Genomic DNA, 27918 nt, shown 5'->3' on the forward strand with positions numbered 1-27918 from the left:
TCCTGCACCTCCATACCTTCTTGTGCCACCCCCATAAATTTTTCTTATTCCAAAAATACCCTTTTCAATATTCTGGATTATATAATCCGGAAGTCATTTTTTAGATTCAAAATTAGCTTCCGGATTATGTAATCCGGAAGTCTTTTGTGATTAGCTTCCGGATTACATAATCCAGAAGTCTTTTCTATACATAATCCGGAAGTCTTTTTTTCCGATGTGTTATTAGCTTTCAGATTACATAATCCGGAAGTCTTTTATAAATATGAAATTGACTTTCGAATTATGTAATCCGGAATTTATCCGGATTAAATAATCCATAGGCTTATTATTTCAAATCAAAGGGGTGAAAAAAAAGGATAAAATGGTATTTTCATATTTAGTATGGGGTGGCACAGGAAGGTATGGAGGTGTAGGAAGAAAGAGTCCAATATATATTGTGGGTGCGAAATGGCCCAGTCCATTCTGGAAAACCCAACAGAAAAGCTTGTGCAAAAAAAAAAAACACAAGGGCAGGGTGGAACAAACGAAATCACAGAGCTATCCGAATTTCCAAAGTTGTAAAGGATAAAGCAAATTTGATTTGGAAGGGAAGGAAGTTGCAGTTGCAAGGTGGAGAGTTTATTGAGAGAGAGAGAGAGACGTGCAGGTTCAATCTCAATGGCCACGCTTAGCTTTGGCATCGCTACCACAAGTGTGAGTGCTGCCGCTGGTTATCGTAGGAGAAGCAACAGCAGGTGGCGCACACCCACAATTTTGTCCGTTGGATGGGTAACTAACCAAACCAAACTACTTCTCTTATGTCTTATGTCTTATGGTCTTGTCTCGCAACTTGTGTTTGACAATTTGCTGCGCGAAGGACCCCGAAGGCGTGCTTGGCCGACCCCAAACCGGCCACCTCGCCAGGCTCGAGTTTCGAAGACGCCTCGAGAGAGACTCGGAAGCACGCGAAGCCTTCGAACGTCAAGTTCAGGAAGACAAAGAACGCCGTCAAACCCTTCGACAAGTATTTCTCCTTCGTGTTCCTTTTTTTATTATCTATTTCTTGCATTATTCATTCGTTTGTTCTTCTTTTTTCATTTCTCAGTCCCGTATTGTGCCCGATACTCCCGAAGAGCTCATTGAATACCTCCTTGACACTGAAGCTCAGGAGATTGAGTTTGAGATTGCAAGAATGAGACCACGGTTCCTACTTTATCTTTAACCCTTTCTTTCCTTTTAATTTAATTCAAATCAGTTTCTAATGACCCATTTATGTTGACTCTGCAGATTGGATGAGGGATTCTTTGCACAACTGAAGTTCGAGTTAGGACAACTTCGATTCGCGGTTAAGAAAACAGAGGTACCAAGTGTTTTTTGGCTCCTTAAAGTATTTGAGCTGAGCAAAACATGGGTGTATCTGCTTATTTTACACCGATTGTTTCTGCAGCACATGGAAGAAAGACAGATTGAACTGGAGGCTCTAGAGAAAGCCATACAGGAAGGAATAGGTTTGTTAATTATAAAAAAAGAGATAGTTTGGGAATTTGCCAAAGATATAATAAGCTCATTCCTTGTTCCTATCTCGTAATACAGAAGCCTATGATAAGATGCAAGGTGAACTCATAAAAGCCAGGGCAAACCTAACCAAAATATTGACATCAAAGGATGTAAAAGCAACTGTAGGTCTTGTTCGTATCTCTCTTTTTAAGTTTGTTGGTTTTGTTTAAGTTGTGCTCACTCTAATTTGTCTTCAATGCAGTTGCTGGATATGGTTGAAAAGAATGAACTTAATAGATCTTTGTTGGCACTTCTAGATGAAAACATAGCAAATGCACATAGGGGTAACCAGGTACGCATAGATTTCGGAATGTTTTCCATTTGTTTGTAGAAACTGCGAGTGGAATTGCCAATATTGAGTCAAAATAATCGCAGTATCACTCTCTTGTATTGTATGTAATGTAACAAATATGGCAGGACCCTTCTTGCAACATTTTGATTCCACATGACTAGAAAAATAAGATTAAAAGCTCTCAACTGGTAGTTGTCTATTAATGGACTTAAGATTGCGGGAACACGATTTTTTTGTTGAATAATGAACTATACAATCAAACCTGTGGTGCGTTTGTAATGAAAACTTTTGCATGTTAATTTCCTTGTTGCAGAAACAGGCTGCAGAATACATGGAGAAGCTCCGGGGGTCTGTTATTAGGTACATTACAGTTTAGTGCATATAGTACATTTCTTCCCACTTTTCTATTAATTTTTGTGAAAATTGTACTGTTGATAAATGTATCAAATAAAAGAAATACTAAAGAACTGAGATGTTGCGGTAGCAACTGTAATATCTGAACTAAGAAATTGTAAATTTTGAAATACGGCCTGTGTTTCTTTCACTGAATTTTTTATGAAAATTGCTTATGCCACTAGCTTGAAGGATGGATGAACCAATTGTACTTGGTGTGAATAAAATGGGTTTACATTGGCAACTTACAATTAGTACTATGTGAAATTTGATCATTAACATAGGGGTACAATTTGATCATTAAGTCCATTTATTTACACTACCCATTGAATGCTACTTCATAATAAACTGTCAATGTTAGTGAGATGAGATGAAACTGCTGATCAAAACAGAAGCATCCAAAATTACAATGTATTCTTATTGGCCAACTACATTATCACACTGGCACCTCAAGAAGGCATATTGTGCTTATAATTTTAATTTTAATTTTTTTCATGGGATACAACTTTGAAAACCCGCATTACAAGTAAACTAGCGGAAACAAGGAAACAAGGGCGCCGTACGTCTATTTGCATTTTCCTTTTTTCCCAACTTTTACTATAATAGAAATTTCACATATATACTAAAATAATTTTAGAGAAGTCGAAAAAAAGTAATATGTAAAAGAAAAATAATGAATTGATTAATCAACTTTTTTTTTCTTCTCTGGTTTGAGTTTCTCTTATTTTTCAAGCTTTTTCTTTTCTTTCACTAGTGGTTTTGGGATCGGAGAATGTGATGATGTTCACGTTAAGATTATGATTCACTTGATGGTAGATATAAAAAGATTTATGATTTTATCAAAGAATAAAGTTGTTTGAAATTGAGTGGAGAGAGTCATTGGAAATTGAGTGATTGGAAATTAAAGTTATTTTATTTGATATGTGAGATTTTGTTTAGGAACTCATTAAGGGTGAGAATATGTTATTTTTTTTTCTGTTATTGTCTAAAAATAAGAAATTAAAATAAGAGTGAGGAGTTAGTTTGTATATAAAAATTGTCCCATAACATTAATTTAAAAAATTAAAAATAATTTTATTTTTTAAATAATTCATATGAAATGATAAAATACTCAGTTTTACTAATAAAATGAAATATATTAAATAAGGGAATAATCAATCAAGTATATCAAAAAATGTTATAAAAAACAATCATCTTTATATATAGCTATAAATTACTTCTATATAAACTTATTGGTTAAAAGGCTGGTTAACCAATTTTTATTTATTAAACCTCTCTTAAATTTATAATTTTTAAATTATCAAAAGTATAATTTTAAATTTGTTTTACAACATTTATTTTTGAAACTTTGTAATTTTTTAAAATATTATTTTTATGGATGGATTGGATATACATTAAAAAAATTGGTTAATAAATGTATTGAATCGGAATTTTATTAAATAGATTTAGTTTATCAAAATAAAAAAAAAATGATGTTTTTATTCCATCCGTTAAAAAAATTATTCCATTCATTCGTTCCACCTTAATGAGAATAACAACATGGTTTCCAAATAGAAATGAGCGCAGGAATAGTTTCTATTATGTGTCTTGATACTGTTGTTCTATTCTTTGGTGAAAGTTATATTAAATCAAATCATCAACATTCTAGAATTCATTTTCGTATTTTACTCTTAATTAAACTTGAAGTTAATAACTTTAATTTATGATTTAGACGAAGTTGCCATTTATAATAAGATTTAAAAAATTTCTAAAAAAAATCTCTTAAAATTTGATTATGCATTTGACATTTTATTTAAGAAATTAACGGTTATGAAATGTAATATGCATACTAACAATCAATATTGTTATGATTTCTATAAAAAATAATAAATTTATCATCCGAGAAAGTTTGTGATGCACTAGTTATTTTAAATAATAAAATTTTATGAGTTGCAAAAAACGTATTAAAAATGTAAAATTGATAAAGAATATATTTAACATCAAACCATCTTGTCATCCGGTAAAGAACCTTCCTTAGTGGTACAAATAATTAGTGTACAGACTGATTGGAATCCAATGTGGCTATATTTCATTAGATAATTAAAAGTTTAAAAAGAAAAAAAAAAGTAGACAAATAAATGAAAAACAAGTGGAGTATTCACAAAACCTTTTCGGCAGTGCTGTACAGTATGTATAATATTTGCAGGACACATGGCATGAATAAATGCTGACTAAAACCTATTAGCTGAATTTTAATTTTAAAATAAAAAGTAGAATCTTTGACGGAAATCCGTAAGGGTGGCAAAGCGGACCAGTCCGCCCCGCATTGGTCCGTCCCGTGCTTGGCACGCAAAAATGCGAGTTGAGTTGGCTCGTTAGGTAAAGTTATTGTGGGCTAGAATTCTCGATCCGCTCCGCATAAGAGCTGGTCCGCGGGTTTGCAGGCCAGCCCGCGTTTTTTTTAAAAAAATTAAATATTTTTTTTTACATTTTGTTCTTAAAAAATTGTTAAATTAAACCTATATATTTGTTACTATCAAACCTAATTTTTTTTTTCTTCATTTTCAAACATACTCAAACATCAAAACATTAAACATTAAGATAAATATCAAATATTACTATTCTTCCACCTCCAAAACATTAAAAATACATAATTCCAAAACATTAAACATAAACGTTAATTCAAAAACATTAAACATAAACATTTGTGTTGTGTTTCTTTCTTTGAAATTTTGTGAAAACCTAATTACGTTGTCCTGCTGCTAAGTGTCAATTTTTTTTTTTGCGGATTAGCGGGCCAGCCCGCCCCACCCCACCCCGCTGCTAGCCCGTGCGGGCTGCGGGCTAATGCGGGGCGGCATATGCGGGGTTACGGGTTGAAAAGGTCAGCCCGCCCCGCATTTTATACCAGCGGGCCGTGGACCGACCCGCACGGCCTGCCCTGGTGCGACGAGAGTTTTGTAAATTTTTGAATTCATATTTTCTTAATATTTTATTAAAAACAAATGTTCACATTAACTGCTGAAATGAAATGAATTGAAGTGTTGGAGATTCCATAAAGATTAGAGTCTTTTACAGTATATATGATGGCATTTTCATGTGTTCTTCTTGAATCAAAGTAGAAAATAAGGTGCGGAAGCAATGGGTGAGTGAAACAAAGCCCTCCTAGGAGTTGTGTTGGCTTTGAAGGTGCATGATGAGTGTGGTGTTTGAGTGGTTCGGCCAGCTCAAGGGAGAAAGGTGAAAGGATTGAAGTTTATAGCCTAGATTTCTAGGAGAAGTAAAGCTAGTGCACAAAAATGGCAGCATAACAATACTCTATTAAACTTGAAAATACAAGGTGTAGGCTCCTCCTTTTATAGGCTAAGGAGGACCATAATGCAACCCTAATGCTAGCCAAATGAAATGTAAATGTGAAGCACATAGATGCACATGGCACATGGGTGCACAAATGAGCACATGGGGAGGAGTGTGTCTAGTTTTTATGCTCACCCCCTCCATGGGCTTTCTAGACCGGCCTTGGTAAATTTAGAGGTTTTTTTAGAAACTCTAAGTTTACCTAGGTTGGTGTTTTAGGTGCCAAAATTAATTCTAAGAAAATTACAAATAAAGTTCCTATGCTAATTTTGACAAGAAATTAAAGTCTACTCTACACTAGAGTTTATGGCATTTGAACATGTAAAAGAACGTCTTCTTGGATCCTCTTGGCCATAACTCTATGGTTGGCCCAAATCTACCCTTTGGTGGGCTTGCATGTGGGCTTGTGCTTGGGCCTCTTCCATCATCCCCTCCCTCTTGAAAAGGATTTGTCCTCAAATCCATTGCTTCTTCTTCTTCATGGCTAGGGGAATGGATGTGGCTGGATGGTGTCCATCATCTCCTCCTTCTTGAGAAGATCTATCCTCAGATCTACAGACTTGATCTCGGATAGCAACCTTTTGCTTCGCCAAAGCTTGTCCTCCTGGATCAAACGTCCACCTATAGAAATAATCAAATAAGGCATAGGTGTTAGTTTGCAAATTAATTTTACTAGGTTGCCATTTTTGTTTTTCTTTTGGTTTTGGCAACCTTGGACAAAGTTTCTCTTTTAATGGTTGTGTGTGGTCTCTAATCATCTTATGTATTTTAAAATGTTCATTTGTGGTTACTTTCTCTTTAGGCATAAATCCTATAGAAGATGGTAACAACTTAAAAGGAGAAAGATGATAGAACCCACACATAACTTTAAAAGTAGAAATATAAGTAGTTTTGTGAACTACTTTATGGTATGTTTGCTTACCTCTAGAGTTGTGTGTGCACTTCATGATTATTCTAGGCATAGTAGAAAGAGCTAGATTTTCAAATATATTTTGACCATGCGTTTGAGGATGATAAGAATTTAAAGTGTGCAATTTAGTTGCAAGTTTTCCAAAGGAAATCCTCAAATCATGGTTTGCGAAATTTGGAACTCTATTCAACACTATGCTTGAAGATAAACCATGAAGATGTATCACTTCTCTAGAGAAGAGTTTATCCATAACCATGAAGATTGAATCACAACCTTTTGTTGTCCTAGGGAGTTTTAATAGGAAATTTATATCTTCCCAAGGATCATTTGCAAAAGGTGAAGGAGTATAGAGTTTATGAGACATTGCCTTGGGCGTATTTTGAAAACAAGAATTGTACCTAAGGTAATGTCTTTGAACTTCTTTTCTCATGGGGGACAAAAGTTTTCCTTTTAAAAGCTCTAGAGTTTTGTCAACTCTAATTTGTCCCATGAGTTCTCCTTCATGAAGACTTTTTCTCTTATGTGTAAGGATAGTCTCGTTGTGACAACCATTGTTTATAAGGATTTGTAAACTTTGCAATGGTTGTCTCAATAAGACATGACAAGTTTCTTTAGGCACTACTTCACATAAAAAATTGTTTTTGTAGATGCTTATAAAAAATTTGACATTCACTTGGTGATATCCTAGCACATATGAGAAATAATCTATTTCATTTTTATCTATGCAAGCTTCTTTTAAAGACTCTTCTTTTTCACTTAGGCTTGCAAGTGTTCCTTTACAAAAGGTAAGGCTTTGAGGTTGTTCAACAAGACACATATTTTCAAAGGTATTTTTAAATCTTTGGTCTTGTTGAATGACCTTGTGGGAAGGAACACTCTTCTCCCACGCCTTTTGTTCTTCAAGGGTCTTCTCATGCTTTTCTTTTTCTTCTTTTTCTTTAGCTTCCCTTTCGACTTCCCCTCTATTCTTTTGTATTTTTCTTTCCTTTCTTTCTTTATGGGAAGCAAACAATTTTTCTACCCTCATTTCCCAATCTAGGCAAGCTTCTATATTTTCTTTTCCATGGAATTGGGGTTGGTCTACCCTAACCTCTCTTGGGTTTTCTTGTTCTTTTCTATCTCCTCTATGTCTTCTAGGGGGTGCTTGATAATAATCATTTACTCTAATGCTTCCCTCCCCAAAAGAATCATGATCTTTAGAGATATATGCATGAGAAGGTAATTTTTTTAGAATGTGAGACTTCTCATCCTTTGCTTTAGTCAAAACATTAAGTTTAGTCTCACTCTCCAATTGTCTATATGCAATTGATTGCACAGTTTGTGAAACTTCTTTCAAAAGAGTTTTTAAAGATTTTAATTCACTTCCAATAGACTTTGTAGAATGAGAAGAAGAAGACATGGCTAAAGCTTTGTGTATATAGGTGTTTTACTTTGAGAAAGTTTAGGAAAGTTAAAGAAGGTAGTTTTCCAGGTAAGGGAGGTGAGTCACAAAGGACTACTTAAATACCAAGCCTTTTCCTTGCCAAAAACTATCCTCCAATATCTTCACACAAGACTTTCTCTTAGTGAAACACTTAGAACACAAATAAGTTGAGAAATCAATTTTTTTTTCAATGCAAGAAAACAATGTATGCTAACTAATTAACAAAGCTAGACGGTTTTAACAAAGCTTAAAACAACCACACATACAAAGCGTTACTAACTAAGCAAAAGAAAAGGCAATTACAAACAATTAACAATTACTAATCAAGAAATTGCTATACTATTCGGCCCTAGGTGAGGCTTCTTGGACACTTTGAGCCCTTGAAGACACACTCACCGTCTAAACGTAATTAACAAGGTAATTAACAATAAACCAAGTTGCAAAGGAAAATAAGAAAACTCCCTTTGTTGTTCCTCCTTTTGGTTAGTGCACTTCTTTGTTGTCTTGATTGTTGATCTCCTAAGTGTTTGTAGTGTTTGTTTCAAGGAAGCTTGTTTCGGTTTTGGCTTTGTCTCCTCCTTAGAATGTTGGCTTTAATTCTCCAATTTCCAGCACCTATTCACAAGGGCTAAACCTTAAACCAAGTCAAATTCCATGCACATAAGCACCAAGGGAGAAATTAAATTCCAGCACCCAAAAAGAGAGGTCAAGGAACAAAAGCAAGAAACAAATTTAATTGAAAGAAAACAGTACCACCAAAAGGATTTATAATATGACAACTTAGAAAGAGATTCAAGAAATTAAAGCAAACAATTAAAGGTACGCAATAAAAGGTTGGCACACAAAAGAATTCCTAAAGAAAAGCACTAGATTAGATGACCAAATAAAAAAAACAGCACCACTGGAAAATGTTGTGGGCCAGAAAACGTGTTTGTTCCCCGATTTATGCTGATCTGTATTTTTGGAATTTGGCTCTGAAATTTGTTATGCAAGATATTCAGGATCTTATCTAAAATCTGGCTTTGGATTCACTCAAAACGGATGCACCATTTTTTTTAATAAATTTTGCAAAATTGGTGTTCGGTTAGGCCAGCTGGAGCGCTCAAGATTTGCACTCTGATTTTGTAAGATTTATCATTTTTTTTCTGTTGCTTCTTTTGACCTCATTCTTTTTTTGTCTTTTCTATAACACTTTAAACTTGCATTTTCCAGAAAATCAGAATTTTCCTATGGGTGGAAATATTTTTCTGGGTTAAAACAGCCAAAACAGAGAAGGTGTAAACAGGGGAATCTGAAAACTGGAAACAAAATCAGCAAGATACCAAAGTTTAGACACAATGGAAATTTGTGAAATAGAATTGTGTATGATCTAAACACAATATGAACTCAAACTAAAAATTAAAAAGGCACCAAAGGATCAAAGAACAGCAGATTCAAACAATTTAAAGAGACCCAAAAGCAAGAAACAATCAAGCCAATAATAGGACTACTAAGAATTGTTGACAAATATGGATTCACATGACTTGACACAACATTTATAGATCCAGAAAAAAAAGACTCAAAGCATAAAATGAAGCAAAATTAAGAAAGCAATAAGGACTCAAATTCCTAAAAGAAAAACAGCCACTCAATGGTGTAAGGAATCCTATCACAAGCTGCACAGAATTTGTTCAAGATCAATTGAACAATTGTGCTTTGGTTGGATCTTCCATAAGCACACCAAGAACAATTTAAAAAGTAAAAAACAGAAAGACAAGTATGGAATGTAAATGACAATATGAAATAAAGAAGAACTGAAAATTTAAAAGACCAAGCTACTCATCTTGAAGAACCAAAAGCTCATGATACCAAATGATGGCATTTTCATGTGTTCTTCTTGAATCAAAGTAGAAAATAAGGTGCGGAAGCAATGGGTGAGTGAAACAAAGCCCTCCTAGGAGTTGTGTTGGCTTTGAAGGTGCATGATGAGTGTGGTGTTTGAGTTGTTCGGCCAGCTCAAGGGAGAAAGGTGAAAGGATTGAAGTTTATAGCCTAGATTTCTAGGAGAAGTAAAGCTAGTGCACAAAAATGGCAGCATAACAATACTCTATTAAACTTGAAAATACAAGGTGTAGGCTCCTCCTTTTATAGGCTAAGGAGAACCATAATGCAACCCTAATGCTAGCCAAATGAAATATAAATGTGAAGCACATGGGTGCACATGACACATGGGTGCACAAATGAGCACATGGGGAGGAGTGTGTCTAGTTTTTATGCTCACCCCCTCCATGGGCTTTCTAGACCAGCCTTGGTAAATTTAGAGGTTTTTTTAGAAACTCTAAGTTTACCTAGGTTGGTGTTTTAGGTGCCAAAATTAATTCTAAGAAAATTACAAATAAAGTTCCTATGCTAATTTTGACAAGAAATTAAAGTCTACTCTACACTAGAGTTTATGGCATTTGAACATGTAAAAGAACGTCTTCTTGGATCCTCTTGGCCATAACTCTATGGTTGGCCCAAATCTACCCTTTGGTGGGCTTGCATGTGGGCTTGTGCTTGGGCCTCTTCCATCAATATAAGTGATATCATTTAGCCGATTTTATAGTATATAAGTGATATCATTTAGCCGATTTTATGGGATTGAGTTAAACTTAAAGTTCGCATCGTAAAATGATATCAGAATTATTTATATTAGATATATAATATCACCCGGACCCTCTCACTGCGACAGTATGAATTAACCTAAAGAGCGGATAATATATAAAGAGTGTATAATATATAAGTGGATGATAAACTCTCTTATAAGATTGATTTCATCTACTTCAATTTTTGTGACGTCTATTTCTTCTTTCCTTCTTCTTTTTCTTTATCCCTCTTTTGTTTCCTTTCATTTGAAGTGCTACAGGTCCCTATATAGAAAGAAGTTGAGCATATGCAACAACTATCAGACAAATCTGCACCGTTGTATGTGAGTTAGACATGGTAACCACAGTGAGACTTGTTTCACTGCTTCTCGTGAGCCTGGTAATTTACATAAGCGGCACCGCACAATGTTCCGTAACCAAACATTCAGACCCTAACCCTGCAGAGTTCGTGAAGTCATCGTGCAGGGCCACACGGTACCCTGTTTTATGCGTCCACTCGCTGTTGGCCTACGCAAGCGTCATACACCGAAGCGACCGGCAACTTGCGATGACAGCTTTGTCGGTGAGCATATCGAGGACTCGATCCTCGGGTTCGTTCCTGAAGAAGATGTCGAAAGCAAGAGGCATGAAGGTTAGGGAGCGGAGAGCGGTGCAGGATTGTGTGGAGACCATTGGTGACAGCGTGGAGCGTCTGAAGCAATCGTTTAAGGAGTTGGGGCGAACGGGGTTGGGAGAAGACTTCGCATGGCACATGAGCAATGTCCAGACCTGGGTTAGCGCCGCCCTAACCGACGACAGCACTTGTCTGGACGGCTTCGCTGGTTCCGCCATGAACGGAAACGTGAAGAGTGGTATAAAGGAGAGGGTTCTCCACGTTGCTCAAGTCACCAGCAATGCTCTCGCCTTGGTTAATCACTTTGCTTCCACCCACCCTACCCACTCTCCTTAATCTTCTCTTTCTCAAATCCTTTCCAACTATTTCATAACTTTCTTTTCTTTCTCTTTCTCTTCCATCCTCTTCTCCTACACCTATATATTTCCTCTTAGGTTGTTTGTTTCCCTGTCTTAGGTACTTACCAGTGTGTTTTTGTAATATACGGGTGATTTTCATTTCTATATATATCTCTCTGTGTGGTGCATATAAGAAGTTCCTATTGATGAAGAAACAGGATGAGTTCCGGTGCTAATTTTGTTACTGCTTTCTGCAACGAAGTTCTTCTTTCGTTTTCCTTTTGCCTTTTTATTCGCTTCAGTTACAATTCCCTCGCTACAACTTTTTCCATCACAATCTTAACATATGTCACAATTATGGCATTCTTTTTTATTTTTTAGTCCAAAACTAAAAATGAATCCTTTAATATGCTAAGATGTATTTATACATCAAAGTTTAAAAATCAAACTACCAATTAAACAGTTAAAATGACTAATTTCTCTATATTATTTTTCCTCATCACTCAATTAGGATTCTAGGTCAATAACAACAGTTTATATATGTATTTCTTTTTTAACTCATCACAACGTTTTTAAAAACAAAAGAGTTTCGAACAAATCTTTTAAAAACGAAAAAGAGTATCGAAACTCCAAACCTTTTATGATCAAAACAGTGAGAAAACTCAGAAATTTAAAGCAGATACTTAATATGCTGGGAATTGTTACCAAAATGGTGCAATTTGAGTATCACACATGATGGCAAATGCAAAAAAAAATTACAAAAATGATACTTTTTAGTTAAAGTTGTCTAGACAACATTAATTAAATCTATTAACCTGTATTTTTTTTTATTTAAAGTTGTCAACCGGATTGACAATTACATTTTAAATAAATTGTGAAGAAATTAGACACTAAGTTGATAATTCTAGTATATTTTATCTGAATTAGAGTTGTTAATTTGGTTGACAAGTTCAATTAAATATTTTTTAAAATAATAAATATTTGTAAAATTAAAAGATATATATAATAATTATTTAAAATTATATTAAGTACATAATAATATTGTGAAAATTTGTATTTGAAAAACTGAATATTCCAACAGAATTGAAAACTTTAATTGAGATAAAATATACTAAATTTTTCAATCTAAATATCAATTTTTTTCATAATTTATTTAAAAGAAGTGGTCAATCTGATTGACAACTTCAATTAAAATATATACAGATTAATGAGTAATGTTGAACACTTTAACTCAAAAATATCTATGTAATTTTTTTGATATTTACCCATTTACGAAATACTCAAACTCAATTGCACCATTTTGTAAATTTTCTAATATGCTGACTATTATCTTAAGATAGTTGAGTTCACAACAATTATGAGATAGATTAATACAATTAGCAAATTTCAAGAGCCTATTAATGTTTGTTATCATGATTTGGGCTCAGTGGTTATCCATTATAGGTGAAAGTTGCATCGTCATCAAAACGCCAAACACTTCGATTTAAGTGCCTCGGTGATTATGGGGTTAGTTACCCATTGCTTTTTTAATTTTATTTGATTTGCCAATCTTTCTTTCTAGGAAAGAACCTACAAAATTTCAAACTGTGAAAGCGAAAGAAAAGAATAACTTTGGAATTCAATTTGCAAAAGATAAAGTTGGATGAAGCGGATAAGCATAAACTACTCCAAGGTGATTAATCATGTTCAACTCCCAAACTCAACTCACTCAAACTTAATGAACACAAACAAGTTCTATATGCATCTACAACCGTATATAAAGAATATACAACATATTTTGTGTACATATAATATTTTATAATTTAATACATTTTTATTTCAGTAATTGTTATAACAATAATAATAACATTTTTGTCAAAAAACAGAATTTTAATGATTTATCTTCTAATAAATAAAAAATAATTTATTTCTTTATTTATTAAAATAAATAATTAAATAGTTTTCTTTATTTCCTAAATAATTTATCTTTTTAAAATAATTACTGTATATATATAATTTATCCTTTAATAAATACAAACAATTTATTTATGAATATAATGATTATATATATAATTTTTTATTATAATAATTAATTAAAAACTACTATTTATTCCTTTTAAAAATAACGGTTATAAATGTGATAGTTTATCCATTAATATATATAATTTATTTTTTAATAAATAAAATGTAGATGTTTTTGTCAATATAATTTATTACATTATAATATACTTTATTTCTATTTAAAATATTTTATATATTTATCAAATAAAAATAAATTAACTAATTGAAAAATCACTTTATTTCAAAATAACTAAATAATTTTTTTAAAGTAAGAATTACATAATTTTTTAATACTGTTATATGTATATATATATGTACCGTCCCGTACCCGGGCGTTGACTAAGTCTAGGTCAAAGTCAACACCAGGGGTCAAAGTCAACACAAGGCGTTGCCTAGGTGAAGAGACGCTAAGTGCCAGCGTCACCAAGAAGAGGCGTCGCCTAGGTGAAGGCGTTGCCCAACCAGGGCGTCGCCAGATCAAACAGTACTAAAGCAAGGCAATCACAGTGTGGTTCTCCGATACCCATGGGTAGGAAAGACCATGGAGGGAGCGATGCCGTGGGAAGGCTTCAGGTCCCGATAACCCGGGGCGGCGATAAAGAGAAGGAAAAGGTGGCTTCAAGACCATAGTGATAGCACCAGTGTAGGGCAGCCTGACTCGTACCCCTGCCGCCCCAGAGACGCCTTTGGGACAGATACGACTCAAGAGGAAGGTCACGCCCAGGGTAGCCGGGTGCAGGGTACGAGAGGAAGGCATATACGCTCTCAAAGTAAGTGGCTAGATGATTGGGGGCATGAGTTGGCACCCAAAAAGTCACCCCTAGCGCAGTAGCACTCCCAAGCAGGAGGACTCACACGTAGAAACGTTCCCAGATGGGCAGAAACGCCCCCAGATGGGGTCACGGCGTCGTGAGACCCTCCACGTGTACGACAGCCATGTCAGAATAGAAACACCCTCTAGTCAGGTGCCAGGTAATTAAAGTCATTCAATACAGTTTCCGTTTCGAACATTCAGATACTATAATGGCTCCCAAGCGTTTCAACGTCTTAAATGCGCTACGTTTTCTATTTAGATACGCTGATTGAGTACGTTACATTTGTAATTAAAGGTGCGTTAAGGCGCTTTAAATGCTTGGGTAGTTTAAATAGCGCTGAGAATGTTGGAAAGGGGGTTCGAACTTTTGGCAAATTTCCCAGAACTCTCTAGTTGCTTGCTCGTGCCTTGAGGTTGTGTACAAGGGACTGGGGAAAGATCTTTGCCTGAGGGAGAAAACATACACACAATACACAGTTCTTTTTACCACCTTCAGAGTGCCATACGCGGCGCTCAGAGACGGAGGTGCACAGTTTTGGTGTTTCTTGCTGGCTGACTTGAGCGTCGGAGTGCAAACGGCCGCTAGGGCGCCCTTTTGTCCTCTTTTTGCAGGAATCCACAGGTAACCAGTGGGAAGGAGTCCCTAGCTGACGGTTGAGGTCGCGCACGAAGACGTCCCAGTCAACCGGACGGAACAATATATATATTAATTTACTACTTTTAATTAATTAATTATAAAAATAAAATATATATTTTGATGTAATAAAAATATGAATATACATACCGAACAGCATATGTTTTTATTAATGGTAACTAATTGAGATTGAGCAACAACCACTAATTAAGATCGAACAATAACATTAGTGATAATAATTGAGATTGCATATGGTGTTTGACAAATTTATTTAATAGTATTTCTTTTGAAACGAAGAAAAGACAAAAAAAAACGCACATAAATTAAAGAACTTTATTAAGAAGGGAGTTTAAACAATTCATTTTATGAAATTTCCAAATACATCCCCTCATAATTAAGATTTACTTTAATATTATATTAAGAATGAATAGAGTTTTGATAGAGGCAAAATGCTTTGCAAAGCAGGCAACCCTTTTCCTTTGGGGTGGACATATTTTCTGTGAGTATTAACACAATGAAAATTACACAGAATTTTGACATAATTGAATAGTTCTAAATAAAAGAGAAATAAGTGTTCTTTTATCATCTTATGTGAGACTTATGATCGATTATAGTTTCTTTTCTTTTCTTCACAATGATAAATATATAATTCAATTGTTAATAATATTAATAAATGATAATAAATACTTATGTCTTTTTCAACCTTTTTCCTATTTTATTATATCTATTAAACAAAACTTGTTTCTCAATTAAATAGCTTATATATATCTAATTAATATGGCATTTATGTTTTTTAATCTTATGTCTAACACTGATAGTCAGGGTGTGCGAATAATATTATAAGCGAATTTTTTATTAGATTAATTACGATAGATTTTAATACTATTCTAATTAAGATTTAAACTCAATATTTAAATCCACAAAATCATGTTGTTTTTTTTTAATCGACAATAGCAAAATAATAAATAAATGTGATCCATTTCAGGGGTGGTTCAACCCTTATACAAAAGAAATAAAATCCAGCATTTAACAAAAGTTACCAAACTAGCTAACCAGAGCACTACAACGATCAATTTCATACATTCCAAAGGTTCCAAACACTCGCTGGAAAAAAGGAAAAGAGGCAGAACGCGATTTCGCAGAAATCCAAGACCACACTTTTGCTTGCATCAAAACACACTTCTAATGCATCAGCCACACCCCTGTTAAAAACGATAGAGTTCCTTTGATTCCAAATTTCCCCCACCACCCCAACCCAGATAGTGTTCCACACGTCATTAACCGATTCTGAAGCCAGACTCATCCTAAACTAAACAAAGTTTGACGGAGGATCGTTGTGAGACACAAACGACACTCCCAACCACTTAAAGCACAAGCACCAAATCTGTCAAGCAAAACTGCATTCGAAAAACAGATGACGATAAGACCCTTCCTCCTTCCCACACAAGCAGCACATAGAGCTTTCCACCAACACCCCTCTCCTTTCCAGATATGCCCTAGTAGCAATCTTATTCCCCAACACCCTCCAAGCAGTAACTAAAGCAGAAGGCACAACTTTACAGCTCCACAGCTTACCGAAGACCAGAGAGGAATCCGCCTCACAATCCCTCCTGATAAGAGAATAAGCAGAGCTGACTGAAAACGTCTGAAGACCCTCACCCTTCCAAACCCACCTATCCGTCTCTCCCGAATCCAACCTAACCACAGCTAAAGGCTGACGCAACTGACCCGCTAAAGGTTTCTCCCATTCGAAAAACATTTTACGTCAGGCTAAATGTCAAACCCACCCCGCCTTTAGACCTATACCCAAGCTCAATCACCTTTGCATCTTTGACTGAACACAGGGAAAAAAATCTCGAAAATACTCTCTTTTCAACGCATCGCGCCCAAGCCAGCTATCTTCCCAAAGGAAGATATCATTTCCATCACCAACTTTCCACTTGAAACCATCTTCAAAACTTCTATCCCACCCCTCTGAAGCTCACACCTTTTTTAAATCTTTCCACCAAAGGGAGCTCCTACGACTTTTTCCACCCTCTCTCAAACTTCTCCAACCACCATATTTGGAAACGAGGATCTCCTTCCAAAGGCCACCTTTATCCGTACCCAACCTCCAAATCCACTTACCCAACAACGCCAAATTAAACACCTTTAAATCAATGATACCCAGTCCCCCAAATTCACGAGGCTTACAAAGCTTTTTCCAAGAAGCCCACGCGATCTTTTTTCCTTCAACGCTCCATCCCCAAAGAAAATTCCTTTGAATCCTTACCAACTTATCTGCCACCCCGAAAGGCAATTTGAATAAGGGCATGAAGAATAAAAGGATAGCAGAGAGAACCGACTTGATCAAACATATCCTCCCTACCAACGACAAGCACTTGCCTTTCCACCTGCTTAGTCTGGCCTGAACTTTCTCTGACACCCCTTTTCCAAAAGTCACTACGCTTGTGGCACCTGCCAACTGGCAAACCCAAGTAAACAAAGGGAGAATCAATCACGTCACAATTAAGGATAACTGCAAATCTCGAAGCGAAAGTTGGCTCAACCCCATTCTGCCAATTCTACTCTTCAAAAAATTAACCCTAAGCCCAGAGAAAAGCTCAAAGCATTGCAATATTGCCTTAATATTGAAAATGCTTTTGGTGTTAGCCTCGTAGAAAAATAGAGTATCATCTGCGTACTGTAGCATACTAATATTCACTTTATCCTTGCCGACCTCCAAACTATCACCCAAATTCTTTTCTTCAGCCATCCTAAACACCCCGACCAACCCCTCTTCCATAATAAAAAAAAAAGGAACGGAAATAGCAGGTCACCTTTTTTTTTTTTTGATCAGCAAAGAATGGAATTAAAATTAGAGGAGATACAAAGGGGTATCTCAACCCTTTTACATAAAACACCCTCATAGAAAAAAGAGGTTGAACTGTTTGCAATAAAACGCTGCAAAAGCTAGCACTAAAACAACATCGTACCTCTAATTACACTAAGAAAACAAGAACACACAGAAGCAACAACGTCATCAGGCATCCCCACATGCCACAGCACCTCCGTCCTCCTCTCATTCTATATAGCCTAACAACAGAGAACATAGGCCAAAGCTGCATAAGTCAGAGATTTGTGTTTTTTGAGCAATGTCCACCAGCCAATCTCTTGTTTTTGCTATTCATCTGTATTGACTCGCCATTGCAGAAGTGTGGCCAAAAGCGGCTTCCCGGTGTTGGCATTCATCATTCTCCTCGCCACGCGACGAGTTACCCATACACGTTGCATAACTTTGGCGACCACCGACTCCACACAGATGGAGAACGCCGCTTCCTCGACCGACGATCTTGTTAACCTTTGCATAACTTCGACGAGCACCGACTCCACACAGATGGAGAACGTCGCTTCATCGACCGGCGATCATGTTGACCTATGGAGAACGCCGCTTTATCAACCGGCGATCATGTTGACCTTTGCATACCTTCGGCGACCTCCGACTACGCACGCATAAAGATCGTCGTTTCATCGACCGGCGATCATGTTGACCATTGCATAACTTCGACGACCACCGACTACGCACGCATGGAGGTCGCCGTTTCATCGACCGACGATCATGTTGACCTTTGCATAACTTCGACGACCATCGATTACGCACGCATGAAGATCATCGTTTCATCGACCGGCGATCATGTTGACCTTGTATAACTTCGGCGACCACCGACTACACACGGAACGCCGCTTCATCGATCGGCGATCATGTTGACCTATGGAGAACGCCACTTTATCAACCGGCGATCATGTTGACCTTTGCATACCTTCGGCGACCACCGACTATGCACGCATAATCGGTGCCCGCTGCTTCAAAGGCTGCATAGCAATTCTTGTCTTCTGCTCTCTCCCACTTCAGCCATGCACTAACTAATATTTCAGTGTTGAAAATCAGTTTCTACAAAGGAGAGTCTTGCAAAAATGGGAATGGTTCCTTGCTCCAACGATGCCTCAAAGTTAAAAATGCAAAAAAGGAGATTTGTTGTCCATCGTGTCCATCACAAACACCTTTTAGAAGCGCAAAAGCTCTCAGCTGAACCCCACGGTACACACATGGTGTTCGTATCAAGATATATCAGCTCCTTTTCATATACTATTACAGCCTAAGAAAATGCCCGTCCACATCGGCTCCCAGCATGACCTACGAGCTCCAAGAACTCCCTTTGCGAACGTTCCATCAAAATTGCTTGGTGAAGCAGAACTCAATGAGAGTGGAAATGAGCTGCCTTCAGAACTTCAGTGGTTTCATTTCCAACTAAGCCATGAAGTTTTTGAGCATGGTCCACCAAAGATTATGGGGGTTTTGCCTTCAGTGGTTTTTGAACATGGAATTTTGTCAACGCTATAAGACTACCTCATTTTGTACCACCCTGATACTAAACAGGCTCTGCTTCTGACATATTTCTTCCAAGGAGCACCAGAAAACTATGGATCCCCACTGAAGGCTGCAGAATTCAGAAGAATAAAACACACACTCCTTCCACACCCCCACCTATCCCTCAGATTTACGCTACCGCAGTAACAAACACAGCAGATCCATCTAGAAATAAACAAGAACAGCATAGGCCTGACCCAGTCCACTTTCAGGGATAAACTCCCGAAACCGGCTACTGCCAACAACAAAGGCGCGAACACCTTATACCTGCTAAAAAACCACCCTCACTTCCTTACTACGCCATACCTGTTCCCGCCCTTGCTTCAACCACTCAGCGAACCAAGAGGAGGCACTGGTTCGGATACAAAAGCCAGTCCGAGAAAGCGTACGAGAAATCTGATGTTTTGTGCTTTAACCACAACCAGGATTGCAGCTGAGCGTTCTGGAAAATCTCATCGGAGTCAGGCACCCCTTGTCTAAAAGCCACTGTGTTCCTGTGCTCCCAAATACAGCTAACGACGGCCGCCCAAAAACCTAGCCATGCTTGATTCTGTTGACTGGACAAATGGGTTAGATGAAAATTCATAAAGTGGTTCATGAGATCTTTATTTTGGACACCTAGAATACCAATCCACCTATAACACTGAGACCACACTTGTTGAGCAAAACCGCATTCTAGAAAAAGGTGTTGAGAGGATTCCTCTGACAGATTGCAAAGAACACAACGAGTTGATGTCACCTGCACACCTCTTCTCAACAAATTAACTCTATTAGGAATTCTATCGATGAGAATTCTCCAGGCTGTCGTAAGTACCTTGGGCATGGCTTTAGCTTGCCATAGGAGACTAAACACACCTTCTCTTGCAGCTGAGCATTGGTGATTATCCAACATAGAGTACGCTGACTTAATAGAGAACATACCCTTCTGGTCCCCCTTCCATATTAGTTGGTCAAGGAAATCCTTCCACACAGCGCCCGTACTAAGTCTGGACAAGAGATCTTCCTTCATATCCGTCTCCCATTGGAACCTACCCCTCCTCCAGTTCAGATTCCACTGCCAAGTAGTCTCCTCCCATACTCCTACCTCCCCCACCCTTTTACCTTGATCAAGAGACAAGGAAAAGAGTCTAGGGTAAACCGATCTAAGACATTCGTTCCCAAGCCACACATCCTCCCAGAATCTCACTCTGGCTCCGTTACCTACTTTCCACCCAATGGCCTTTTGGAACCAACTGTCTTCGACACCTTCACCGCAGATTTTAGTGAGATCCTTCCACCACCATGATTGGTACTTCGACCTCAGGTTCATATTTTCTGCTCCTGTACCGTATTTAGATGATATAATCTCTTTCCACTTACCTCCTTCACTACTCATGAGCCTCCATCTCCATTTAGCCAGGAGGGCCACATTAAAGTTCTTCACATCCTTCACCCCCAAGCCTCCTAACTCTAGAGGCTTACACACATTATCCCAGCTTACCCAGGATATCGACTTAGTCTGCTTTCCCCACGCCCATAGGAACTTCTGCTGAATGCTACTGATTTTATTGTACACTGCTACAGGAGCTTTAAAAATGGAGAGATAGAACAGAGGAATGGCTGTGAACACTGATTTCAACAAACAGATTCGTCCTGCCATTGAAAGAAATCTCCCCTTCCAAGAACTAAGTTTGGCTTCGACCTTTTTAACTACCGGATCCCAGAACTGTATCTTCCTCGGGTTACCACCCACCTCAACCCCCAGATATTGGAACGGAAGCTTCATCGTATTACAATTCAGAGTTTTAGCATACGTGCTCATGGCAAACCCGTCCACTTTAATACCGGACAACTTGGACTTATGGAAGTTGACTTTCAGACCCGATGCAATCTCATAGCACCGAAGGATAGCCTTAATTGCAAAAATGCTATCAAAGGAATCCTCACACAAAAAAAGTGTGTCATCTGCGAACTGTAGCAGACAACATTCTACATTATTTCTTCCCACCTTGAGCCCCCTAAGGGCATTCGTTCTCAGCGCTTGTCTGACCAAACCTGCTAAACCTTCAGCAACCACTAAGAAAAGGAATGGAGCCAATTGGATCTCCCTGTCTCAACCCCCTAGAAGGTTTGAATTCCTCCGTAGGGCTCCCATTAACCAACACAGATACTGACGATGAAGCCAAGCATCCTTTAACCCACGAGATCCACTTATCATGGAAGCCTAGCCTGTGTAGCATATCGAACAAAAAACTCCATCTCACCGATTCATATGCCTTTTCAAAATCCACCTTGAAGCACACCCCACTTTTACCATTTCTCTTTATATCCTCAAGGATCTCATTGGCCATAACGACGCTGTCCAATAATCCTCTTCCACTAATAAAGGCTGACTGACATTCATCAATGATAAACGACATAATATTCTTCATACGGCTTGACAAGACTTTAGTAATAATCTTGTATATTACACCAACAAGAGAGATGGGTCTGAATTGATCAAGCGAGGACGGATCTCTTACTTTGGGGATGAGCGCAATGAAGGAAGCATTGCAACCTTTCGGAAGAGAACCAGTAGTATGAAAAAGTTGCAGTGCTGCCATAACATCCGCCTTAAGCACTTCCCAACAACTCTTAATGAAATTGAAGTTGAACCTGTTCGGGCCCGGGCTTTTTGAGCCTCCACATTCCCATACGGCATTCTTCACTTCTTCCTCAGTGAAGCTGACTACCATATTCCTGCTTACCTCCAAGGGCAACGACCTGAATTCCATCGAATCCAAATGTACACCAAAGTCCTGCGTAGCCATGAATCTCTTCTCAAAGAGAGACTTTGCTTCCCTCCTTACAACTTCCGGTTCTTCACACCACTGAGAGTTCACCACAACTCCTTTGACCTCATTTTTTAACCTTCTCGATCGAATCGCAGAATGGAAAAAATTGGAGTTAGAGTCCCCATGCTTTAGCCAATTCACCCTTGCTTTTTTCCTATAAATGGAATCTAGCTTTCTATTAACCAACCCCAGTTGACTGAGCAGATCCAGCCTTCTCTGCCTTCCCTCATCCTCTAGAGCATCAATGTCATCCTCCCCGTCTAAATTCTCAATTTCCATCTCAATACGTCCTTTTTCCGATTCCACACAACCAAAAACCCTTCTATTCCACTCTTTAAGATCAGCCTTTAAGAGTTTCAGCTTTTCTTTCAGAGCGGAAATGCAATTACCTTCCACCTGATATGATTCCCATTTAACCTTTACCATTGCAATGAACCCTGGTTCCTTCAGCCATACATCGAGGGTTCGAAAAGGTTTAGGCCCCCAATCTTTAACACATGATTTTAAGACTAGAGCACAGTGATCTGAGACGACTCTCTGTTGCACATACTGTTTGGATGCCGGCCAAATTTGGAGCCACTCTTCAGAGACCAGAAATCTATCCAGTCTACTCTTTGCTGTGCCATTCGCTTTAAACCATGTAAACCTTTTCCCTACACCAGGAATGTCCATCCAACCATTATTTTGAATAAAGTTGTTAAAACCTGCAATCTCCTTTTTTTGACTTGAATGGCCTCTAATCCCTTTCCTCTCCTCGGGCCTCCTAACAGCATTGAAATCACCACATAGACACCAAGCCAAATTCTGGTACGATTGCTTGAGAGTCATTAATGCTTCCCACAAGAGAATTTTATCCTGTAAATTACATGTTGCATAAACATTTACCACCACACAATGACATTTTGTTTCAAGATGATAGCCCGCTATAGCGATAAAGCCAGTCCCGATAGCGTGGCTTCCATACTCAAATGCTTCCTTATTCCACATTGTTAACATACTTCCTGCCCCATTAATCCCTTCATGATGGATCCATCCAATGTTACTACTCTTCCACAACAGAAAACATCTGGCATCTGAGAAAGAGGAAGTTTTCGTTTCCTGCAAACAGAGGAAAATAGCACCCTCCTTAGACACAAGGTGACTCAAATACCTTGCTTTTGTCCCCCCTCCCAACCCTCTAATATTGAGACTGATTATAATCATGGTAACTCCTTCACACTTCCCACCCAAGAAACCTCTTTATCATCCTTATCCCTTTCCTTTAGCCGATCCAATTCTTCAACTAGATTCCCCTCGCCCCCTGAATACTCCAATCCGAGATTGCGTCCCAACTCCCAGATTCGCACTGATTCCGCATCCTTGACATCCAGCTTCAACCGATCGTTGCAATGATGAATGTCTGTACTCGATTCCGCCAAGGAACAGTGGCTAAGCCTAGAGACAGGGTTTACCCCATGATGGAGTGTTCCTACTCCCCCATTCGACCTCCTCTTTGGTTGTGCATTTTGCGTTCCCATCCCTCCCGTAGACCTCAGTCTACGAAATTCCGGTGATGACTTACAGCCAACTCCTCCTTTAGACAAAGCGTCGTGTTCCGCACTTGATTCTACACCGTTGGTCCTCTTGCACCACTTAACACTTCCGCTTGATTGGGGGTCTGAGCTCCCCGTAGATGAGTTCTCTCTCTCGCTACTACAGTGGACAGCTTGGCATGGGTTAACATCATATTCATTCACCCGTGTTTGCATCTCTGCACAATGATCCCCCTCTTCCTTCGTACGATGTGGATTTGACGCAGCCATGGTAGCAGGCCCTTCCTTCCCACTTCGACTAACCGTTTTTCCCCCGTTGCTTCCTGACATTGGGCCCCTTAGAATCCCTTCTTTACTAATCGTACCTCTTATTGTTGATTGGGCCTGACCTTGCTTCGGCCCATTTGTTGGGAAATTGCACCCATAAGCCCCTTCTATTAGGTTAGCCAACGAGTCCTGGAATACCTTGCATGCCTCGTTGACTTGGCTCACAGCAGCTAAAGTTGTTCCTCCTTCAGACCCTCCTTGCACACGTTTTGCCATTTTAAGGAAAGAGAACCCACCTTTAGACTGACACCCAGTATCGCTCGCAACCTTATTCTCTAAAAACTTTCGGTTAGTTGGTATCGAGGTTTGGGTCAACCCCACCACCTCGGGGTCCTCATCCCGCCGCGGACCACCGTCTTCGCACTCTTCCCCTTCATCGGACAACCTTTCGGCGTGGTATGTTTCCTCCACCACGGTATCCGATGACGATATACTATCGGAGGATTCGTAGTGATCTTTGTGACACAAACATTCTCCTCGTTCTCTACTAGATATCTCCTCTGTAATGACAACATTACAGACCTGCCCGTTGATCCTATACTCCTTCACCATATCCACTTTGCATGCTTTGCGTACTCTAACCTGCAAACGGGCGAACTCCAAGTTTTCCCATTGTCTAGTAGACTCATCAATCTGTACCAGGGATGCTACTTCTCCAACCACCTTCTTGAAACACTGTTCACTCCATAAGGTTAAAGGGATCCCGTAGCACTTTACCCAAACTATTTTATGCTTTGCGACATGAGATTCGGACCAGGGTTTGATGTCATCGAAAAGGGAGACGAACCATTCATTATTGAGCTTAATGATATCCTCCATTCTATCACCGTCTTTGGGCGTTAAAAGCACAAGGTTATCACCCATAAATCTAAGCTTGATTCTGCTCATACCCCCCTTGACAAATTCTTCATTGAAAGTATCAAAGGACATAGAAGAGGACATCCATCCAACTGCACTCGAAGCCAACCACGCCGGTGTGTTAGGTATTATTTCAAAAGCAGGGCCAGTCCATCTACCTTTTGAGTGTTTACGCACAATCTCAGCATAGGATTGTTTAGGTTTTTGGATCTCCTCCTTTCGGACTGTTCTGTATCCGCGCCAGACCTCCTTCTCCTTCTCCGTCATCTTACCCTTAGAACTCCTTGCTCGCGAGGCAACATGTCTAGATGTGCTTGGTTTTCCTTTCTGAACTTCGACCTCTGCTCTCCTATATTTCGGGAAGTTAACGTGCAATTTCAGGTTGCCAATATAAATCTGGTCCAGTTTCTTTTCCAGTTTGGCCTCATTAGGGACTGGGTAAAATCTCACAAAGCCATATCTTCTTCCCCACCTATTCAGCCGCCTAGAAATAAGCACCTCTTTCACTCTGGCCCATTTTCTGAAAATTCTATACATATCATACTCTCCATGACTGTCAGGGAAGTTGGAGAAGAAAAAAGTTGTGGAGATCCCTTCCCCAGAGTTGTTCATCGACGATGCTATCTTGATATCCGCCTCTCTTCTCCAGACTTCTTCCCTCTTCCCCCTCCACCTTGCCTCTTCTCCTCTACCACGATCTCTTGCCATTGCTTTTTAAAACATAATAAGTTTTTGGCAAGATAACTAGCGGGTCACCTTGATGGACGCCCTTCAAAGGGATAAACTCCTTAGTCGGGCTACCATTCACAAGAACTGAAACAGACACTGATTCTAAGCATCCCTTTATCCAGCAAATCCACCTATCACAAAAACCCAACCTCTGAAGCATATAATAAATAAACTCCCAACTAGTCGAGTCATATGTCTTCTCTTAGTCCACTTTGAAGAAAGCACAGCTCTTTCTCTTCCTTTTATACTCATCCAAAACCTCATTAGCTACTAGCACACTATCCATCAAACCCCTTCCTTCAAGAAAAGTCGACTGTTTGACGTCAATAACTTTACTAATCACCTTCTTCAGACGAAGAGAAAGCGCTTTAAAAATGATTTTATACAGGCATCCAACTAAAGAAATAGGTCTAAATTCACCGAGCTGCTGGGGATTTTCAACTTTTGGTATTAAACAGAGGAACGAAGCGTTTGACCCTCTGGGCCAATGACCGTTGAGCGCAAAATCCTTCACCGCCATCATCACATTCCCCTTAATAATATCCCAGCCGAATTTTAAGAAACCAAAATTGAACCCGTCCGGGCCAGGGCTCTTTGAGTTGTCACAACTGCAAACCGTTGCCCTAACCTCATCTTCAAAAAAATCACCAGTGAACAAAACGTTGTCTGAATCCGAAATAGTGTTAAACCTAGCATTATCCAACCGAACCTGGCAAGCATTGTTCCTAGCGAATCTCTCTTCAAAGAACTCTTGAACCTTGTCCTTGATCGCATCCTTATCCTCACACCATTTTCCATTAACAAAAGTCCCATACAATTGATTCCTTGCCCTTCTCCATTTAACAGACAAGTGAAAAAAAATTGTGTTAAAGGTCCCCATGTTTCAACCATCTCTGCCTTGCTTTCTGAAACAAACTCCTGCTTAAACTAAGCTTTATTAAGTTCAGCAAGAAGACCCTTTCTTTCTTCCATTTCAGCCTCAGCTAACCCACATTCATCATCACGTGTGTCTAAAACCTCAATTCTCTTTTGCACTTCCTTGCCAGCAAGATTCACATCTCCGAAAACTTCTTTATTCCAAACTTTTAGATCTACTTTTAGCTTCTTCAATTTTTCTTTTAGAATAAATATCCCCCCTCCTACAACCTCATAAGAAGCCCAACTTAGACTCACAAACTTCTTAAACCTACTATCTCTTTGCCATACGTCCAAACACCTAAAAGGTTTCGGACCCCAATCCACAGACACCTCTCTAAGTATAACTGCACAATGATCAGAAATTGATCTGCTTAACACGAACTCCTGGAAATTAGGCCAAAAATCTATCCATTTTGAGATCAACACCCTGTCAATTCCGCTCTTCACCAAACCGTTGGGCTTATACCAAGTAAACTTCCTACCAACCAGCAAGATATCAACCAATTCCGAATTCTCGATAAAATCATTAAACCCTTCTATTTCTCTAGAATAATCTGTCGTCGACATCAAACTCTTCCCTCTCCTCTTTTCGCCTAATAGAATTGAAATCTCCAATAACACACCAAGCCTTTGAGAGCTGATTCATTCTAATATCACTAATTTCTTTCTACAACTCCTTCTTTTCCCGCAAAGAGCCAGAACCGTACACATTTACTATAGTTACAAATACCCCCTTTCCAAGCTTCCAAAAACCTTCAATCACAGAATAATTCCTTCCGTTTACCAAACTAAACATTTGGAACGACTTATTACTCCACATCGTTAGAATCCCACCTGCACTGTTAATAGCTTTAATACGAGGACAAAATCAACGTGTTATTTTAAGTTTTACAAAAGTAAATATGTATATGAATAGCATTTCCAAATTTGATACAAGTTATAAAAATTATTTTTTCAGGTATTGTTTAGGAAAATATTATACATGTTTTTCTTATTCATATTCGTAGGTTGAAATCTTAGATTCTCACATTAATATAGCTTATTGTTTTAATATTTTATTTTAAAATAAAATTTATTTTAAATAATAATATAATCCTATAAATATCATTCCAAAAATATAACTAAACTTGAAAAACAAACCTTCCCTAAAATATGATTCAACAAGGAAAAGTAGAGAAAAAAAGATAAGGTAATATTTTAGAGTAGTTGAATACACAAAGAAAAAGACATGCATATAAACTTATACAAATATCTTAAACGTTGAATATCTCATATTAAATAAAGCTTAAAACATTGCATAGTATATATTGCATAGTATATAAGTGGGTGCAAACCTTCGGTTTTGTAAGGTTGAGCTAGACTTAAAGTTCACGTTTTAAT

At 38.2% G+C, this 27918-nt stretch overlaps 4 protein-coding genes across 4 annotated transcripts; 2 read left to right on the top strand and 2 right to left on the bottom strand.

The window, feature by feature from the left end:
* Window positions 1-505: 505 nt before the first annotated feature.
* Window positions 506-2372, top strand: LOC137810520 (uncharacterized). Its single transcript, XM_068611850.1, has 8 exons — window positions 506-768; window positions 857-1003; window positions 1085-1182; window positions 1267-1339; window positions 1427-1487; window positions 1573-1658; window positions 1739-1828; window positions 2142-2372. Exons 1-8 carry the CDS (start codon window positions 658-660, stop codon window positions 2202-2204), a joined length of 729 nt encoding a protein of 242 aa, XP_068467951.1. The 5' UTR covers window positions 506-657; the 3' UTR covers window positions 2205-2372.
* Window positions 2373-10635: 8263 nt separating this feature from the next.
* Window positions 10636-11701, top strand: LOC137810521 (pectinesterase inhibitor 9-like). The gene has a single exon (XM_068611851.1). It carries the CDS (start codon window positions 10849-10851, stop codon window positions 11461-11463), a length of 615 nt encoding a protein of 204 aa, XP_068467952.1. The 5' UTR covers window positions 10636-10848; the 3' UTR covers window positions 11464-11701.
* Window positions 11702-16340: 4639 nt separating this feature from the next.
* LOC137809932 (uncharacterized) lies at window positions 16341-16712 on the bottom strand. Its single transcript, XM_068610991.1, has one exon. It carries the CDS (start codon window positions 16710-16712, stop codon window positions 16341-16343), a length of 372 nt encoding a protein of 123 aa, XP_068467092.1.
* Window positions 16713-26547: 9835 nt separating this feature from the next.
* Window positions 26548-27105, bottom strand: LOC137809933 (uncharacterized). Its single transcript, XM_068610993.1, has one exon. The coding sequence runs from the start codon at window positions 27103-27105 to the stop codon at window positions 26548-26550; it is 558 nt and encodes a 185-aa protein (XP_068467094.1).
* Window positions 27106-27918: the final 813 nt, after the last annotated feature.

This window comes from Phaseolus vulgaris, chromosome 2, assembly GCF_000499845.2.
Source record: "Phaseolus vulgaris cultivar G19833 chromosome 2, P. vulgaris v2.0, whole genome shotgun sequence".
Lineage (NCBI taxonomy): Eukaryota > Viridiplantae > Streptophyta > Magnoliopsida > Fabales > Fabaceae > Phaseolus > Phaseolus vulgaris.

Excerpts from the sequence above, each read along its gene's own strand:
- LOC137810521 (XM_068611851.1), top strand. The coding sequence starts at position 10,849 with ATGGTAACCACAGTGAGACTTGTTTCACTGCTTCTCGTGAGCCTGGTA.
- LOC137809933 (XM_068610993.1), bottom strand. The coding sequence starts at position 27,105 with ATGTCGACGACAGATTATTCTAGAGAAATAGAAGGGTTTAATGATTTT.
- LOC137810520 (XM_068611850.1), top strand. The coding sequence starts at position 658 with ATGGCCACGCTTAGCTTTGGCATCGCTACCACAAGTGTGAGTGCTGCC. Across the intron at positions 769-856 it reads CAATTTTGTCCGTTGGATGG|GACCCCGAAGGCGTGCTTGG; the intron begins GTAACTAACCAA and ends TGCTGCGCGAAG. Across the intron at positions 1,004-1,084 it reads GCCGTCAAACCCTTCGACAA|TCCCGTATTGTGCCCGATAC; the intron begins GTATTTCTCCTT and ends TTCATTTCTCAG.
- LOC137809932 (XM_068610991.1), bottom strand. The coding sequence starts at position 16,712 with ATGTTTTTCGAATGGGAGAAACCTTTAGCGGGTCAGTTGCGTCAGCCT.